Source organism: Paramacrobiotus metropolitanus, unplaced genomic scaffold, assembly GCF_019649055.1.
Source record: "Paramacrobiotus metropolitanus isolate TYO unplaced genomic scaffold, Prichtersi_v1.0 Parri_scaffold0000216, whole genome shotgun sequence".
Taxonomy (NCBI): Eukaryota; Metazoa; Tardigrada; class Eutardigrada; order Parachela; family Macrobiotidae; genus Paramacrobiotus; species Paramacrobiotus metropolitanus.
In genome coordinates, this window is record NW_026570436.1 from 55,089 (window position 1) to 73,799 (window position 18,711).

Genomic DNA, 18,711 nt, shown 5'->3' on the forward strand with positions numbered 1-18,711 from the left:
GTTGACGTCGTCCATCCTCCCTCGGTCGTCGACTACAGTCGCGATCTTCGTCAACATCCACCTCTGTGTCAGAGTCATCACGGCAGCTTCCGCGTGGAAGGAATGCCGAATTGTTACCGCGACCGGAGTGATCCGGTTGACTGACTGATGCACAGTACTGCATACTACGAGTATGAGTACCCGAATGATCGGTTCGACCGAGTAATGCGCCCGTGCGCTGGAACATCCGCTCGTGGGCGGTTGCCTGAGACTGCATCGCGTTGCTATTCCGATCCATACGGGCAACGTGTGGCAGTTCAAACGGGTGTTTGCCATACTGCGACGAGCAGTCATATACGTCATCATACTGCTTAGAGCGCAGATTCGATTCTGGCTTGAACTGCCTGCTATTGTCCGCATTAATGCGAAAAGAAACAGCGGGATTACGTGATTGGCTCTTCTGCTGTGCTGCAGTAAAATTCGAACCAATATTACCACGTAACACATTGTCTCGATCATACGAGTATACTACCGTTTCTCGCGCATCTACGTCATCACTGCTTGCTGAGCAGAAGGGATTGCGAGCCGTGCGCAGATCTGCCGGCGAGCGGGTTCGATTTTGCTCTGGTTCCCCCTGGAAACCTCCACGATCTTCCCGGTGTCGGTCGCGATTTTCTGACAACGGTGAGTCTCGCCGGGTGGCAAGTACATCGAGCGCATCGATAATTCTGTCCAGTTTCCGGTTAGTCTCCACATTGCTGCTAATGAAATGATCTAACCGGTCGCTAGTTTTCCAGTTGGCCTGGTTAAGGAGATCCAGCTTTTCAGCGGTTTTACATTCAGTCCTGTTACTATCACGTCTCTGCTTTTGCAGTTCATCGACCAATCTTAATATAGGATCGTTCCTTGATTGATCATCCTGGCTATCGCCAGAAGCTGGTACCACATTATCGACGTTATTATCGCTACCGTTCGACATGGCGTCGGCGAGAGTATCAGAATCGTATTCTGATATTAAATTAAGAACTTCCGAAGGAAGTGAATTTAAGGATTCCGAGCAGTCGGAAGAACGTTCAGGTTGACTTACCACCTCGGGTGGGTGAAAATATTCAGGTGGCAATGGATACACAGCACGGTTGTTCCTCCGTCTGGCAACTTCGGCTTTCTGACGGTTAGTTAGCGGCTGCTGATGTTCCACAGGGTCGCTTGGCTGGTGCATCCAGATAGGCTTGGATGGTAATCAGGGTACTCACACGACGGCAGAATGTCGCTGGATGTCCGATGAACACTGCCGTTGTACCGGTAAAACAATAGGTGGAAGTTCTTTTAAGGAGCGCCACTTGTCACAAGCTATGCAACACTCTCACTCTGTCCGAGGGGAAGATTGGCTACTTCCAAGTCGGAGGGAGCTGCCAGTGCCGCTCTACTAGGGGGGAAGAATGGCTACTTCCTAGCCTAGGAAGCTGATGACCAGCAAAACTACTTGCTGCTACTAAACGAAACGAGAGAGCCGCACTTTCCAGATCAAATTTAATAACAAAAGCAAAAGATCAGAAAATGCAACTGACTCTATAACAGAGAATGCCCGGCTTTTATAGGCCGTGAATAACAGCGAGTGATTACGTAACAGCTCCGGCGGCTACGCCGGCCAATAGGAAGACATGTAGGGGATAAACGTACTACATAATAACTCCCGTAAGGAGAGGGCACGACAGGAGGGACACAAGTGTACATGTACCTGACCAACCTTAAGATTTACAGTACCGGTACTATTCAGGACTCTATTAATTTTATACTGTAGTAACTGTACTATTAGTTCTGCAACGCGGTTTCGTGGTGCGAGAAGCCGGTGGTACTGAACTTAACTGTGTAGTACCGTGCCACTAATACAGAGTCTGTACACACGGGGAACCCCAGTCGGCACTGGCACTCTTATCAATTTACGGTTTTTCCGTGCAGAACCAAACTCTATTTTTCCAGAAACAGATGCGTAACAATAAACGATGCACATCATCACACCTAACAATTTGTCTGCAAATGCGCCATCGGGAACTGCAATCTTCAGCTGCGCAAACATTCTTCACAACAGCATTTGAACAAGCTTCAATTTTATGTCGGCAGCTTCACTGTCAGCGAGTACAGTATCGGAACGTCATCGTATCGAAAGCGCAGTAGCACTACAACTCCCCACGTGAAGGGTATAAATACAGAATAATTTAGCTTTTACACAGAGAAGTATAAACATCACAGCTTAAGAAGCAGGAAGCGGAAGCACGGGCCCCGGTGCGGCGTTAACGGAGGTCTGGCGTTCGCGGATGGCACGACGGGCCTGTAAGCGGACACAGCGCGGACAGGGCCGTTGGCGCATACACTTGGCATGGAAGCAATCGCCGCAGCTGCCGCACTGGTACACCGTCGTCAGCTGGAAGGGGAAGATGGGCCGCTCATCCCGGCAGAATTCACAGATGAAGCCCCGTGCGCCACACTCCTGAGAACAGTGGATAATCACTCATAAGTCACAACCAACAATCGCAACAATGTAAACAACAACTGAGAAAACGCATTTGTCTTTATAATATAAACAAAATAAGGACCAAAATTAGCAGAATCTATGAAGCAAAAATAAAGCCATACAAAACGTAGAAGCGTTAGAAAACCGTCGGTAATTCTCGCTAATTCTTGCCAAAAATTATCGCCATTGCACGAAGCATTAGTAATGATATCTAAGAAAGAATTATCGACTTATCATCAGCTTTTGAAGTGGTTAATCCTGGTTTAATTCAGTATTGCATACTTCTATTGAAATAACCCTTCCTTGTTGCTATACTCAGCTATAGATGCTTATGGTTGTAACTGTAGGTATTCTTAAAATTTCATTCAATGGGGAAGCTTGAAAAAAACTACATTAAATACAATTTTGCCAACTTTGTTAACTTTCAAAAGGCGCTAGCGAATCGTACTGCGCTAATCCCAAAGTGCCACTGTTCTACGTTAACTTGTTGGACATAGGGCTGTTCAGTACCGACGCGTGTAAACGAAGACCAATAATTATGTTTGGAGATATTACACAAAAAACACAGTTTTGTTGCCGGAAACGTACAGCACACGACGTGACATGCGCGATGGCCAGTTCCGTGATGGGGCGGAGAAATGTGGGCAGAATGGAGTCGCGCACACTACCCAGCATCTCCAAGGAATAACTGTGCACCTGCTCGGATAAGACGCGTGGCAGCTGCTCGATTTCCGCCTTTATACTGCAAACAGTGTAAATTTTCAATTTTTACTAAAGAAAGTATACGAAAAATCATTAGCGGAATTAATAAATTTAATTATTCGATGATTTTTTAATTTATCTATTTAGTCAAAGTAATTTACCAATTTATAAACGCATTTTCGATCGCGGCGAACCAACCTTTGAGAATTATGGCACGTCCGCACATAATGATTCGCCAGGACTAGCTGCACCCGCAGTTCTCGCGTGATCATCAGTGCCTTGCTTTTTTTGTACAATCCGGCATTGCAGTCGTTGACATCGAACAACGGATCCCGATAGATCCGTGAGATGAAATCCGCCGCAAAGTTACTCACGTAGTATTTGGTGAAATCCCATTTCTGCAGGATACGCGCCGGGATCATGCTGGTTTTGTATTCATGACAGCAGACGCAGAAATATTTCCCCGTATACTCGCAGTACCTAGAGATCAACAATAATTTCACAAATATGTAATGCTGAAAAAAAGGAACGTAAAATGGTTTGTCTAAAGTTTACCACTACCGAATGTTCACAATTATCTTGGGCGTAACGATTAGTAAACCAATACCCGTGACAGGCAGTATCCATCACTCTCCGAATATTCGCATCCATATCACATGACCTCTCATACAATGTAAATCCAAGTACGTAGCAGGCTTCAGTTAAAATACTGAACAACGAAAATCAACAGCAAAGTTTACTGTTACAAATGGAAGAGAATATGTATTTTCCACAAATTTAGTAATATACTCAACAAATAACAACAAGAAAACAAGCGCAATACCGTGGCTTTCCGTGCCGCTTTTTTAAAAAATCCCCGACACATACAAATACAAGTACCGAGCCAATTAATTGTTTTCTAAATCGATTGTTTTCTAAATCGGATTCATTGTATAAAGCCGCTACGACGGGTAGTTCCCCTGAGCCATCGTTCTACGAAATTCTCACATAGGTACATCAATAATTATAATACACAAGTACAAACTGCGATTAGGCATTTATAAGTCTTGTCGTCATTTATTTTCTGGCTGATTACCACAATCTTTCATGCTCCTTACTGCGCTCTTTACTAACAATAAGTTCAAGATTAACCTTCAAGTGTTTACGATAGGTGTTAAAGACAGCGATGGATACTGCAATTTAAGGACCTTTAATAAGTATCACGTTAAAGTACAAACTAAGTACCAGAAAACATAAGTTTGATGATGCATACGAGACAGCGGCAACTACTGCTCCTCTACTATTGCAATTTTATCAGTTTTATCTTCCGCATTCGGGGGAAAACATCCCGTTCCGAGAGACGTTAAATCATTGCGCCGAGATCGCAGTTTACAGGTCCAAGTGGCATTAATGCGGAAAAATGGACCGCAGACAAATTATTATAAATTCTAACCTTCTAATAATCTCAACCAAGCGAGTGTTTCTAATTGGAAAAATTAATTTAAATCTGTTTGACAACTTTTCGTTCGATTTTTTAAAGTAATTTTACAACAGTTTTATGCCGAGTTCGAAACATCATTAGCCATTGTTCTACGAAGGTTCGCGGAATTTAATGGCTACGTATCAAGGATCCTTGTCGCGTACCAGTGCTAAAGAAACCCCAACACCTACCGCATCCGCTGCTGCTGCCCGGCATCCATCCGCCCGCCACACCCGGCACACCGACCCTTCTGGTTGAGGAGGGCCGTCTTGAGATTGACATGCGATTGAATATGGTAGATAATCTGCGGCCGCAGCGGCGCCCATTCCAGATTCCCGCGGATGCGGCTGCAGTGCGCTTCCGCCGGCACCACGCACACTCCGCGCGGCAACGGCAGCAAGCTACTGCTGTCCTCCGGGACGTCCTCCTCGGCCACCAACCACTCCAGCTCGGCGGCGGAGGGGATCTGGCTCTCGCGGAAGCGCTTCAGCAGCGAGATGGCGATGGCCTCGGCGCTGTGGGTGTTCTGGAGGGGGGCGGGCCCGGCGGCGCTGACGGTGTTCTTGCGTAAAATGGACTGGCTCAGCGATGGACTGCTGGGCTGATCGGACACGCTGGCGTCGTCCGACGACAAGGAGATCTGCATAATTCAGAATGGCGAATAACGAAAACGGCATGTGATACTTCCACTCGTTACAGCTTAGCGAAATAAATTCTCCTTCTGATTTTGATTAAATAATAATTTATAACTAACGGCAGCACAAATAGGCACAAAATAATTTCGAAAAGATTGGCGCTATTAATTAGACACCTAAAAAGTAATCTAAATTTTGCGACAAGACGCTGGTTTCGCCCGAAGAAAAGGAGCTATGAATATTTCAAAATGGCAAAGATCGAAAGCAACACGCGATACCTTTACTGGCTGCCGCTTAGCCAAATGATTTTTTCGTCTAATTTTGTCAGGACAAAAAAAGTAATTTAGGATTCGCAACTATTTGTGGATAACTTTCGTAATCTGTAAAGCCGTAACCGTGAGGTCCCAAATGATTATGCCACCGTTCTACGAATGTTCGCAAAGCTAGAGAACACTAGAGTGCGTGCTAGCCTTAACACTTTTCCGGTCAAATAAACAACAATCCAATTATCCAATATCAGAATAAAATATGCCACTATTAGTGCTGTGCTAGAAACATAAGCATAAACGTTCTGAAAAAAACGAAAAACCGATAAGGAACAAATTCGCAATATCGTAAAAAATCTAAAAATTTGAAAACGATGGTAAACAGCCATAAATCCAAATTCAGCATTAATTCTGCATACACGACCGACTTGACAGCATTGCTAAATTGCTACACTGTTCAATTATTAATAAATTAATATTTAACCGAGGGAAAGTACAATTACAATGCACAAATTTCCACTTCACGCACCTCTTCCCGGTCACTACTGCCCACGGGACTCCCGCCACTCCCATTCCCGGTGATCACCACCCCCGACGACGACCCGCCACTCCCATCACTCCCGCCGTGGCGACGCTGATAGTGCATCTGTTCCAGGGCGCAGATGACGGCCTCCGAGATGAGAAAGTGGGCGTTCTCCCGCTCCAGATCCGCGCAGGTCTCCGTGTCCACCTGCGACTGCAGATAGCCGAGCAGGGACTGCCCGGGCTCCGTGGGCGGGCTGAAGGAGTAGGTGCCGTCCAGGGTGCCGGTGCGCGGGAGATGGTGGGAGCGCATGCGGTGCAGGGTGGGATGGGGGGAGGCGGTGGAGGAGGAGGGGCGCGAAGGGAGGGAGGCCGAGGGGAGACCATCGGAGCGGGAACGGGTGTGCTGTTTGAGACGGGTGACGGGGCGCGGGGGCACCGTGAGGCGCGAGGGGGAGGGTTCCGGGGTGGAACCTCTGCGGAAGAGGAATACAATGATTTCAAAACCACCATAATTTCGGAATGATACATGTACGTGCTTGCAATGTTTAATTAAAAGTTTTTTTGAGTGTAGGTTATATATTATTCACTGATCACATTCCATGCGTGAAGCCTAGCAAAACTTGGCATATTTGGACAACGAGTACAGTATTATCGATCTCGAAAGACAGACCAGTGCACTACTAAAAATTTTGTAGTAATCAAAGTCATCAAAATAAAACGCATGACATTTAGTGTCTTCCACTTCTTTCTCAGTTTTCGAATTAGGGTTAATTTTTCTAAAGGACAAGATTGTAGTATAGTGGCAATAAAGTAAGTTTATTCCTGCTTAGTAGCTACGTTGGCTGTTATCAGATTTCTCGTGGTATGTGAAAACTCTTTCAAAAGCCCATACTTTTGTTGCATCAAGTTTTTTGAACCAGTGAAGTTTATTACGCCTTAAATTTTCAGAAATTATTTTTCAAGCAAATACGATTAAATAATTCCCAGCACGAGTAAAATTAACGATGATTTCCATTTAATTCCATTTAGTACTAACCGTGGAGCAAGACGGGATGGCGGCGTCAGCACCGGCGTCCTGGACGCCTTTGGCACGCCGTCTCCCGGAACCGGAGATGGCGCTGCCGTCGTGGTTATCGAAACCGACAACGCCGACGTCATGGGAGTATCACGTTTCTCGCGACTGTCCGCTGCTGCGTCGTCCTTCGCATAAAACGGCTCGAAGGCGTTCACTGCGGCTTTAATGCGTTGTCGGGCGTTCGGCTGCCGCAGCAAAGCAAACGGCTGGTACAGCCGCTGCAGACACTGGTCATTTTCCAAAAAATTCTGCACGAACTGCCGGTGCCCGCTGGCGGTCGCCAGTACCGTAATCAATCTGTGGAAGAGAGCGTTGCGGCGCAGGACATCCGCAGGATGAGAAAGGGAGATTTCGGGATCATTTCCGGATGGGACCGGGAGTTTCGCAAGGGATGGGATGGAAATCGCATCCAACTCCAGCAGCAACGGTGTACACTGCGAAAAATCAAATCCTCGAATAAATTAAAAATAATTAAAAAATTACAATTAAAATTTCATTTAATCACAACTAAATCAAACCACAGAACATAAGGGAAAAAGTCGATATAAATTACTTAAATTATTACAGAAATGTTACTGAATAAATGTTGCAGGAATGCAAACGCCCACATCGTCGCCAGCTCACCGTGGGATCAGTTAAACCGTTCCGCAAAATATTGGCCAAATCGCCGCAAACCACCGCCAGCGCTTCCTGGAACAGACTGTTGTCGTTGGGATGCGCCACATCCCCACCCGCCAGGGTCTGGCCGACATCCGCTGCGGTGTTCGGCGGTGTTAGGCCGGTATCGTCGTCGGAGGGTAGCAGGAACGGGACAATTTCCAGCAGAACCCGACAGGCTTCCTCCAGTTGTCCGACCAAATCCTGCCTGCAAGATACAGCCACCATAGTACGGTATGACCGTATGAAAGTTCCAGCACAGCAAAATATCAATTCCCACAAAAAGCAAAATATTAATTCTCACAATCATATACACTACAGAGCACATCTGCAATCGTTAAGAACTTGTTGGAATCGACGTTCGAAGGCTTGGAATCCGGACGCACAACGCCACTTTACTACGACATCTTCCATTTATATAGGTTTAATACCGTATACCAGTTTGTCTAAATTGTCCTTACTTTATGGAAGTCGATTTTTATTCGAAACTGATTTTAGAACGAAAATAAGTACATATTATTTGGCGGGGCATATCCTTAAATTATGGAATTAAATTAAAATAGGGAATAGAATTAACTAGGATTTAAAAATAAGAATTAATTAATTTTAAAATTAAATTATTTAAAACAATTAAATTATTTAAAACAACCTATTAAATTATGGAATTAAAATTAAAATTGCACTAAAACATAAACAGTTTAACGGAATCCGAACCCGTAACGAAGAAATTCAAAATATGGAAATGAAAAAAGTATTTAAATTAAATTACGGAATAAGGGACCTGATAAAAGAAAGGAAAATCAAATCCTGGACATGATTCTATGATAAATCTGATTTTATCTTTTAAATATGGTAAGTTACCGTAAGTACTAAAATGATAATTCCATTCAAATTTGTTCGAGAAACTGAGAGAGGAATAATGCAAATTTTCACAACTGTGCTTACGAGTCTAGGCTGTCAAGAACACGCTGCAGATTGTCATCCTCATCATATTTCAGAGACCGATCAGGAGATTCATCCAGAACCGGAATAATATCACTATGGAGCGGCGATGAGGAGCGCTCAAAAGCCCCCATGGAAGAACTCATACTAACGCAGCGATGCAGCCGCAGCTGCTGATCAAAATCACAACAACATCAATACATCATTCATGGAACTGAAGCTTTCCAAGTACAGATATCGGAATGCATCACGTGTCGATAGGTGTGCGTACGATTTCTCGTTTCTCTTCAGCAAGGCAAGATCTGACTGCTTGAAGGCATACAACTAAACATTTTCAAGGATTGGATAAACTATTTGTCTAAAATGTAAACACTACTCAAATCAACCAAAACACATTAGAAATTCAATGACTCAAGTGAAAAGAGTCAAATCAGAACAAATCCTTTAATCCGGTTTAAAAATTCAAAACAGGAAATTTCTTCAACCGTGGCCGTGAAAAATGCTAACTTGCCACTTGGACAGGCAGCCACCCATGTGAATGCTATCGCGATAGCGGTTGGCACGATGACTCCCATTCAACACACAGCGGCTGTTGTTGTTGTGCTTTTGTCGCATTATCTGACTGTTCCGCTTTATCAGATAAATTCCCATTTTTGCATTCTGCCTTGTGAAAATTCTTGTGAATTATGTTACCTAATCGATCTATCACAATATTTACAGTTCTGTAATGTGCTGTGTGTGCGAGTGAAAATAATCGTCATTTCCCCTCATGATTTTTTATCGTCTTTATTCCGACTTATTTCATAATAATTATTTCTAGAAAAATTCCGAAAAATCATAGAGTAATTTGCAAATTCAAGACAATCAGCAGCACCTTTTTTTTAGCGTAATAACACAATTCCACAGTTACCTAATTTAGATAGAGAGATATCTGTATGCGAAAAATGTACAAGACAGTCATCGTAAAATAAAAATAAAAAAAGGAATTAATTCATCGCTTCGATAATCTTGGCGATATCCCCATGGAACTGCTCGATCAGCTCGCGGAGGATGCCCCCATCTGCCTGGATACCCATGGCCTGCAGCTGGCGGGCCACTTCGTCCATGGCTTCCGGCGTCAACGGTCCCTGTCGGGATTCGCGGCCACAGCGTCCCGCCTGTCCTTGACACGTGAATCCCCCGTCACCGCCCATTCCCTGCCACATGGGCCGCCCGAATCCCTGCATCCCCGGGAAGCGTCCACAGCCGCCGTTCCCGCGGCGACCGCGGTGGCAACCGCCGGCGGCCGGTCGATTCCATGGCATAAAGGGAAAGCCGAAACCGAACTGGAAAAATAAAAAAATTTATTTTATTGAATTCTGCTGCAGCTAAAATGTTAATCAAAGCTGATGCTGCATCCTGTTACGGATAGGCAACGACCCGAAATTCTTCGACATTTATTTTACCGAATTTATTTACATTTTATTTCGTACTTATAATTTAGACAGGAGACCAACAAATCGATTAACATTTACTTTAATGCTTTGACTTACTGTGTGCGGTGGGAATTCGGGTTCCTGGACAGCGATCATTTCGTGCTCAGCATGAAAGCCTTTTCCTTTGCAGGTTTCACACAAATCGTAGTTAAAGCATTGCGTGCACTGAAAGACACAAAACAATTTTCATCTAAATCCACTCAGCTATTTTGCAGAGAGTTCCCGAAACGTTAAATATAAATACATGAAATTCCGAAAAAATTATTAAAACAGAAACGCAACAAGTGTTCAACGCGGAACTACGAGTAGCCATTATTTTTTGAATTAGTTTGAGTTGATGCAGTTTTAAAAAAAAGTTAACTGCAATCTGAAAAGTCAAACCTGCAAACTGATTTAGCGTGACTACGGGTTACCTTGTAGCGCGTTCCGGCCACTTCCCCTTCGCAGCCATCGCATTCCACACCCACATGCACTTTGGGACCGGTGTTTTCTTTAAACGGAATGGCGTCCATTTCGTGTTCAGCGTGAAAGCTTTTCCCTTTGCATGTTTCACATAGATCGTAATTTTCGCATTTTTTGCACTAGAAAAACATTATTTACGGTAAATAATCATGGTCTATTGGAAGTTGACAGTACTTATCTGATGCATATTCACTAACGAAAAAAAAGGAACCCGACAATTATTTTCAAAATCCGAAAGTGACACTGATTTGAACCATCAACACAAGTTTATTAATTCGAAAGATACTGAGATTCAGTTGCTAATAAATCAGGCAGACTAGACCCGATACACTACGATAATCACCGCTTCAAGCGAAGTTCTACCTCGTGTACTAAATAAACCATATAATACACCATTCACATGCGGGAACATAACATTTTTAGTTGAAAAGAAAAATAAAGAAGTGCAATTGCAAAACAAGAGTAGTACTACATTTCCATACATTTATTTAGACTAATTTAATGACAATATAATTCAAAAAAAATTAAATAATTCTGGCTTGATACACACTTCGTTCATTAAATTGTAAGATCGTAATAATCACGACTATCAAAGAAAATCAAATATTATAACTAACGGTGAGCATCACGAAACGAATAAATTCTTTCAATAGTTTTTTCGATTTACAAATGGAATAAAATTATTTCAGTATACTTGTTGATCATTAGGACAAGTTTTAGCACAAACCTTATAGCGAATCCCCGCCACCGGGCCTTGACAGCCGTCACAGTAGATGCCCCGATGGACGTTGGCCGTGCCGGCGTTATCCGGAGCAGCGGCGTCCTCCTTGGCGTCACCTTCCTTCATTTCAGCATCCGTGTCGGGGATACTGGCGGTGGATGCGCTGGCCGTCGGCGTGGTTGTGCCGGTGATGCGCACGTACAGTTTCACCGCGTCGCTAGGTGTCTCCGTGGTGGCCGCCGCTTCGGTGGCGGCCTGCAGTTCCACATCGGAATCACACGCTACCGTATCACCTTCCGCGTCTGCATCGAGAATTGCATGATCACAGTGACATGGCAAAAACCGATTTTGGAGGGGGGAAATTAAAAATAAAATACTAAAATAATTAGAAAATTTCCCGAAATCAAATGGAGTCGGCTACGCAGCATCGCAGACTTTCAAACTGCCAAAAAATATTACATTTTCATAATAAACAACAACAGTGATTACTGAAATATCTGAAACTCAAAACTGCTGCATAACTCAAAATATTTTTATTTACCCACATTATTTTATTATTTAACATAATTCTCAACAATCGCTGCATTTTTTACAATTATGTGAATTAACCATCATCAACTGAATTTAAAAAGAATTTCTACTGTTAAAAAGCTATCGCAGTGTATTAATAAATCAAAAATCCTTGTCTAAATTTTTCGTTGACTCGTTTTTTTTGCTGTTTGCTATTTTTTATAAAATCTGGTTAACCGTTAAAAATCTTTTAAGCAAAATGGAACTTATTTTCGTAATAAACAAAGTAGTCAACAGAATCTATAAACTAATAATTTCCATTTTATTTTAGTCATTATTTTTATGGATCCCGAAAAATCACAAATTTCAATTGATTATTCAACTGTAAGAATAAATCCGTCACTTTTAATTTCCGGACTATGATGCGAAATTATTTCTTACCTTTCCAAAAAATTCGGAAGCTGACGTTAGGTCCAAGCACAGCACGGATCTTGCTGCGCAGCTCTTCGAACGCTCCAGCTCCTGATGGTAGCAAGTAACGGCGGATCTCGCCTTCGGATTCATAGACGACTTTCACGTGAGGCATGATGGCTGTAACTTCCGTAAACGACAGAAAACTTCCCAATTAAACAGTGAAGAATAAGAAGGATGAAGTTGATTTCGCTGATCGTTGCAAAGTGAGACTGACATTGTTCCTGAAGAAACTGCCATTTTATACGAAAAAGTTGAAACAGCTGATGGTTGTGGTTTCTGTCGATTCACAGTGACAAGGCTTCATTGACTGCAAGCGGGGCGGAGCTTAAATACGGTCAGTGCTGCTAGTGGCCGCTCTCCAGACGCAAACTCGTTTATTGGTAAATTGCTCTGCAGCAACCAATAGGGACGTTCGTCTTCAATGCGCCGGTCAGCCTCATGGCTGCGAAATGGATGAGTCAGCGTTACGAAGCATGACCCGAAATGCACCGAAGGCTTCACTGCTCACACGAAGTCTGTGCTTTCTAGAATCTTCCACATGTAACGGGGGTTCCTGTCTCATGTATTAGTATGTACGAGTATGTGCTTGGTTGTCCCGCCTCTTGTATTTCCTGTTCCTGTACGAGCGGTTCTGTATATATAGCGTTGTATTTCCTGTGGTATCTTCAGTCGTTGGGTTAGCAATATTTCGAGCAGTATCAGCCGGTTCCGTTGCCCGTTATACTTGGAGTCGCATACCGAGAACGAAATTTTTCCAAGTCGACAGTTTCAGTGCCCTTTTAACTTTTACCACCGCTACCCCTCCGCCTCCCTGTTCCAACAGCCAACAGGTAAGTCCTTACGTATCACGTCCAATTTTTTTTTCCAAAAAGAACAGCTGTAACTGATTTCAACCTAATGCTGTTTTCGAATTCCATAACGCGCCATTTTTGAAGTAATTTAATTGATAACTGCAAAGTCAACTTTACGCAGTTAACAGGCTGACTGTAATTGATAATTACTAATTACCAGCAAGTCAGTATCATGGCTTTAGACCCGCAAGCACTGCAGAATATTCTTAACACCGTTAATGTCGTTACTGCACAGCAGAACGCCGCTTTACAGCAAAGCCTTCAGGATAACGCAACCGCCCATCAGAATTTATTAAATTTTTTAAATAATCAAAATGCCGCTGCACTTACCCGTATAACATCTCTCGAATTGGGCGATTTACCGAAGTTTGGTGGTTTTTCTTACGAAGACGCTCAGGATTTTTTAACGCAGTTTGAGACGATGGCCGTTGCTAATAACTTCACACCAGCTAATAGAATCCAACATTTTGCGCTCTGTTTGCGGAACAACGCTCTTCGCTGGTATACCGCAGAACCAGCAGGTATCACATGGCCAGACCTTCGATCTCATTTTTTAATAGCTTTCGGAAAAACTCGTTTCGAACTTGATCATATGAATGAAGGTTGTCGTACATTAGCATTTACAGATCTTCGTACTTTTGTCCATCGTGTTCTTGATTACGTGGAAACCAGTAATCCCGCAGCTACCGAAGTAGAAAAAAACAGTTCGTCTCTTCGAAGCCTTGCCCCTTGAATTTAAACCGGCATTTGTGACTAACAGCCCCAGAACCGTAGCCGATTTTTTCAATCGTTTACGTGATGTGTCCGATAAGCAAAAATACAAGCTCGCAATGCAGAATCAAAATTCTTCATATCAGGCGTTCAATAATGTTGCAGATCAGTCAAATCTTTTGTCGCTATACAGCCAACCGACAGCGCCTAGCTCGAATCAGATACAGATTGTCGCTCATAACCTTATGAAAGGTTTGGATGAAAGACTGAAGCATCTTGCTGAACAAATAAAGTGTTTACAGGAAAATAACGAATCAGAGGGCAGTTACGATCTTTCTCAGAATTACTTAACGGGAAATGCGAACCGGTCATCCCTTCGACTCACAGATGCGCCAGGCCAGGTTAATGGATGCTCTAATTGCGGTAGCTATGATCATCTTTCGTATGCTTGCCCGTTTGGAGGTGGCCACTCTACGCAGGCACAGTATGCACAGGAAGAACAAGCTTCTGAAGAGCGTTATCCGATGTCATTCGGTGTAGCACAGCATCCGCCAACGACGCAGCAACTGGCTTTTAACACACCTGGTAAATTATCATCTCAGGCGCAGCAGGTTAGGTCTGCAGAACCTCAGGTCACCGGTAGTGCACGATCGGCGTATTCGAGATGGCAGATTTAACTTTTCTGGTCTAATTGTCGTTCGTACGTGAAAATTTGTTTAGGTTTTGTAAACTTTTGTGCTCTTGAAAATTTGTTCGTAATTGGGTATTGCGTTTAATAATTAGTGATGCCTGCCCGTTGAGTTTGAAGGCTGCAGCAGTATTTATTGTTATTGAGGAGAGGGCAGATGAGAGAAAATTTTTGAGGTTGACAGCGCTGATTTGCTGAATTTTTGTTTGATGATGGCCAGATGTGAAAAGCCTCGCGATGGTAACGGTAATCGTTAATGTCAATGTCATGTGCAGAAATGATTTTGGGATATATTTAAACTGTTATCGCATATGTGCTGTATCGCTTAAATCTTATTTATCATTAATTCTCGCCGCTGGTTCGGCTAATGACATAAAATGCCAGATGTTGTCGTCTTGTTTCGGGCAGTCAGAGATCGTTAATGTCAACTTAAATTATAAAATTTTGAATAAAATCGTGAAAATCCAGATGTACTGCCAGTAAAAGTTAAAAATAAATTAAAGCTTTTCGATTCCAGGGAAAACAAGATCATAAATTTAAATGTCAGCGTTCACAACACATGACGGCATACTTGGCACAAAAACATAAATATTATTTTTCGAAATTCCCATTAACTGGTGCGGTTATGTTTTACTACGGCAATATGCGCATGGATTTTGGGCAACGGACAATTATGAATGTTCGTTCTGACTACGAAGAAAATAACTGAATGGTTCGATTTTATGGTTGTGTAAACTGTAAAGTGTATGGTAAACATTTTGCGCTCTTTTATTTAACTAATAATCTCGTCGAACAGAAGCCGCAGCTTGGTCACCCTTGTATACCACGGCAGCTCAAGTAAGTATTTGTGCTGAATTGATTAACGCTAATCACGTAAAATGAAATTGAAGAAGATCAACAACAATTTATGAAAAAGGGCTTTGCACGAGCATCAACCTATTTATATTCGCTCATATACGGGTGCGTGCTATAAACGCCCACCCTTGTTTTGTCGCGTGGTAATCTTATGCTAGATCCTATAGACGGGCCACAGCTATAAACGCTTGCCCTTGTCCGTGCCCTCTGTCTCTATTGTAATCGTGTCGTCATCCAGGTGCGCCTATAAACGGTCCCTGTTGGTTAAATTCCATCAATTAAGCCCTAAACATCTGACGATTTCAATGAGCAAATGCTAAAAAAGTTATCTAATTTTGAAAACATTTGCCTTATGCACAACAGCAAATAATTTCTGGCAACTTTGTGTTACCCCGGTCGAGCTCGCCTGTTGGTAGTCTACCATCATCGCTGCTGCACAGTGCTTCTAAAGGTAAGTATTTTATTTATATTAAAACGTAAAAGCTGTTTAAAAAAAAATTGTATATTTCGTGCGCATATCGCGGTACTGGAAAGATGGACGTTCCTCCCATAGTACGGGTATAATAAAGTTTTGTTCTGAAGTCATGCATTGTGTGAGGGTATTTCGCTGATATTGTTTTGGACTTGACTTTGACTCTGCGGATAAATTTTCATAATGCCGCAGTTGGCAACAGTATCATTATCGACTCGCTTTTTAAAGTTTTTTGTACTTGTCTAGTTTATGTATATGTCATAGTGTAAAAGCGGAAATGATTTTCAGTAATCTAACATAAATTAAACAAAAATAAACTGCTTCTAGCGCATATCTGTCCACACTAGACACGTAAATTATCCTTCCTTTAACTGTGTCTTCTCCTAATTATCTGAATTATCCGTCTGCAGTTTGGTAGTCGAAGTGGTTATCCGTTGCTCTGATACATCGAAATTTTTTCGCGAATTATGATGGAATGCCCTAACCAGTGGATGAATAAAATACAAACCTCTCGCAAAAATTACAAAAATAAATTATTTATTCCTTATTAAATTTCTCCAAAATTCGAAAAACAAAATACTTATTTTCGAACATAAGTGCACCCACTGAGTACACTACTCTTTGTACAGATTCACATAATTATGGCGCCTATCCTTAGCTCACTGTTTAAGCCTCACAGAAAATTTCAAAGTCCTCTCATTCCCAGCATTTTCTCCCCGTCGCCGATATTAGGCGACTGCAATTCCCAGCTTTCTCCTGTCTCTCCCTCATCGTTTCTCATGTATCCAACCATACCCCTCGCATCACTTCATACAAACAGACAGCACCTTAGTTGAGTACAGATTTCTAAAAAGGAGCTAGACCAACTGCGCTTCAACTCGGCTGACCAGTTTATCTGACTCTGTCTCGCCCCTACCATCCTGTCTGCTTTGCTGATTCTCACAGCTCGGTCTTGCCCCTCGTCACTCGGCTTCATTCCCATTGTAATGCGCTCGCTTTACGCAGTGTTGTTCTCGTGTCCTCTCTCTCTCCCATCCGCATTGTCTCTTATCTCGCTCCAGCTATTGTACATTCATGTGTCATTCTCGCGTTATTACGCCATACAATGTTATACACTTTATTGCCTGAAAGGTTTTTTGTCAGGAGGGTGCGTTTCTGGATTCGTGTTATTTGAATATTCAGTTTTGTATTTGCGGCAATTTTCAACGATAAAATCCTTAAATGAAATTGGCGAATTAATTCAAAATTACGGAAAAAAAATGTGTAAACATAAGTAGGGTTGCGTCAATGTGTGTTCAAGATTTTCAGAACCAGAAGTTTGTAACGATCTCCTACTGTAATACTGACGTCGTGGACATCGATATTACACTTCCTTTTCCAAGACCAGCATGAACCCGGATATTGCATAATTATCTGTTTGGATCAAGTGGTCATTCTTCAGCGTTGGATGGATTGACTTTACCGGACGGATACAACAATTAACGTCCTACGTGGAAAGCTTTGGATGTTACCTGCCATATTTAATTCTTGTTTTGCTAATAATGTTTTCGCACTAAATCTACGTTTTGTACCCCCAAAAAAATCTGAGCGTGATTTCTCTAATGTTTTTGCAAGCATTAATTTTTTTTGTATATGTTTTTTGTTTGTTTTTCTCTGAAAACATTCTGTTTTCAGTTTGGTAAGAGGGGAGTGTAACGGGGGTTCCTGTCTCATGTATTAGTATGTACGAGTATGTGCTTGGTTGTCCCGCCTCTTGTATTTCCTGTTCCTGTACGAGCGGTTCTGTATATATAGCGTTGTATTTCCTGTGGTATCTTCAGTCGTTGGGTTAGCAATATTTCGAGCAGTATCAGCCGGTTCCGTTGCCCGTTATACACATCAATCTGGATTCTGACCAAACGCATTAATTACATTTGTGGCGCTTTTCAGCAGTTCAATACGTAACCTATGAAAAACTACTTTAATGTACATCAAACTCACAGTACTATAATACCAGTACTCACAGTACTATTCTGCACCCAATTACAAATGCATAAAATATCAATTACGGTCATATGCGCATTGATGGATAAATAATTAAATCAGTTACGAAAGTACCGAAACTTGATCGATGAAATTCCTGTTAAATCTCGAATCTAATCGGGAGTACATCATTAACTTTACAATCATATAGTCAGTACAGTACGTACTGTACAGCTTAGGACAAAATGGTAGCATACCCAACATCTCCACATTCAGTACGAATGCAGTGCAGTACACTGTACGGCTAAGTTCAAAATATCCGGTTCGTACAAGTGCACTGCACCGCATGCGTACAGAATGCTGGGTATCGGGCTATGCGACCATTTCGTCCTACATTGTATTTGATATTGTTATTGTCAAATGCGGAAAAGTTCGACAGAACCGATGCACAAATCTACACGCCGAGATCGTAGTGCAAAGGCTAAACGGCCTGCTTCACCAACTGTTGCGTCGTATTAATTATTCGTCAGTAACACTCCTATGAATATCAAGTATCATTTAGAAATAATTTTTCGGATGGCAATAAGGAAGAATAAGAATAAATCTAACAAAACAGCTTATTATTAATAACTGTAAGAAATACTCACGCAATGCATTTGGACGACTCAATATTAAATATCTCGTTTCTTTTGTGGTTTTGTTTAAACTTTGGTAACATTTTTGATTTTTCGCCGTTGAGTACGACAAGAAAAACGTGAGATTTAAATCATTTAATTCA

At 42.4% G+C, this 18,711-nt stretch overlaps 2 protein-coding genes across 2 annotated transcripts; both read right to left on the reverse strand.

The window, feature by feature from the left end:
- Positions 1–1,896: 1,896 nt before the first annotated feature.
- Positions 1,897–9,235, reverse strand: LOC129601155 (run domain Beclin-1-interacting and cysteine-rich domain-containing protein-like). Its single transcript, XM_055499888.1, has 8 exons — positions 8,756–9,235; positions 7,778–8,018; positions 7,115–7,587; positions 6,083–6,551; positions 4,844–5,292; positions 3,392–3,673; positions 3,080–3,233; positions 1,897–2,467 (listed from the first exon to the last, which is right to left on the reverse strand). Exons 1-8 carry the CDS (start codon positions 8,896–8,898, stop codon positions 2,231–2,233), a joined length of 2,448 nt encoding a protein of 815 aa, XP_055355863.1. The 5' UTR covers positions 8,899–9,235; the 3' UTR covers positions 1,897–2,230.
- Positions 9,236–9,529: 294 nt separating this feature from the next.
- LOC129601163 (sequestosome-1-like) lies at positions 9,530–12,660 on the reverse strand. The gene is made up of 5 exons (XM_055499898.1): positions 12,362–12,660; positions 11,417–11,712; positions 10,641–10,808; positions 10,285–10,392; positions 9,530–10,077 (listed from the first exon to the last, which is right to left on the reverse strand). Exons 1-5 carry the CDS (start codon positions 12,504–12,506, stop codon positions 9,739–9,741), a joined length of 1,056 nt encoding a protein of 351 aa, XP_055355873.1. The 5' UTR covers positions 12,507–12,660; the 3' UTR covers positions 9,530–9,738.
- Positions 12,661–18,711: the final 6,051 nt, after the last annotated feature.

Bases quoted from the DNA above. Each gene is read 5' to 3' on its own strand.
- LOC129601163 (XM_055499898.1), bottom strand. From the start codon at position 12,506: ATGCCTCACGTGAAAGTCGTCTATGAATCCGAAGGCGAGATCCGCCGT. The intron at 11,713-12,361 runs GTAAGAAATAAT...TTCTCGATGCAG, and splicing joins CTTCCGAATTTTTTGGAAAG to ACGCGGAAGGTGATACGGTA. The intron at 10,393-10,640 runs GTAACCCGTAGT...TGTGTCTTTCAG, and splicing joins TGGCCGGAACGCGCTACAAG to TGCACGCAATGCTTTAACTA.
- LOC129601155 (XM_055499888.1), bottom strand. From the start codon at position 8,898: ATGAGTTCTTCCATGGGGGCTTTTGAGCGCTCCTCATCGCCGCTCCAT. The intron at 7,588-7,777 runs GTGAGCTGGCGA...GATTTTTCGCAG, and splicing joins ACGGTTTAACTGATCCCACG to TGTACACCGTTGCTGCTGGA. The intron at 2,468-3,079 runs GTACGTTTCCGG...CACTGTTCTCAG, and splicing joins CGCATGTCACGTCGTGTGCT to GAGTGTGGCGCACGGGGCTT.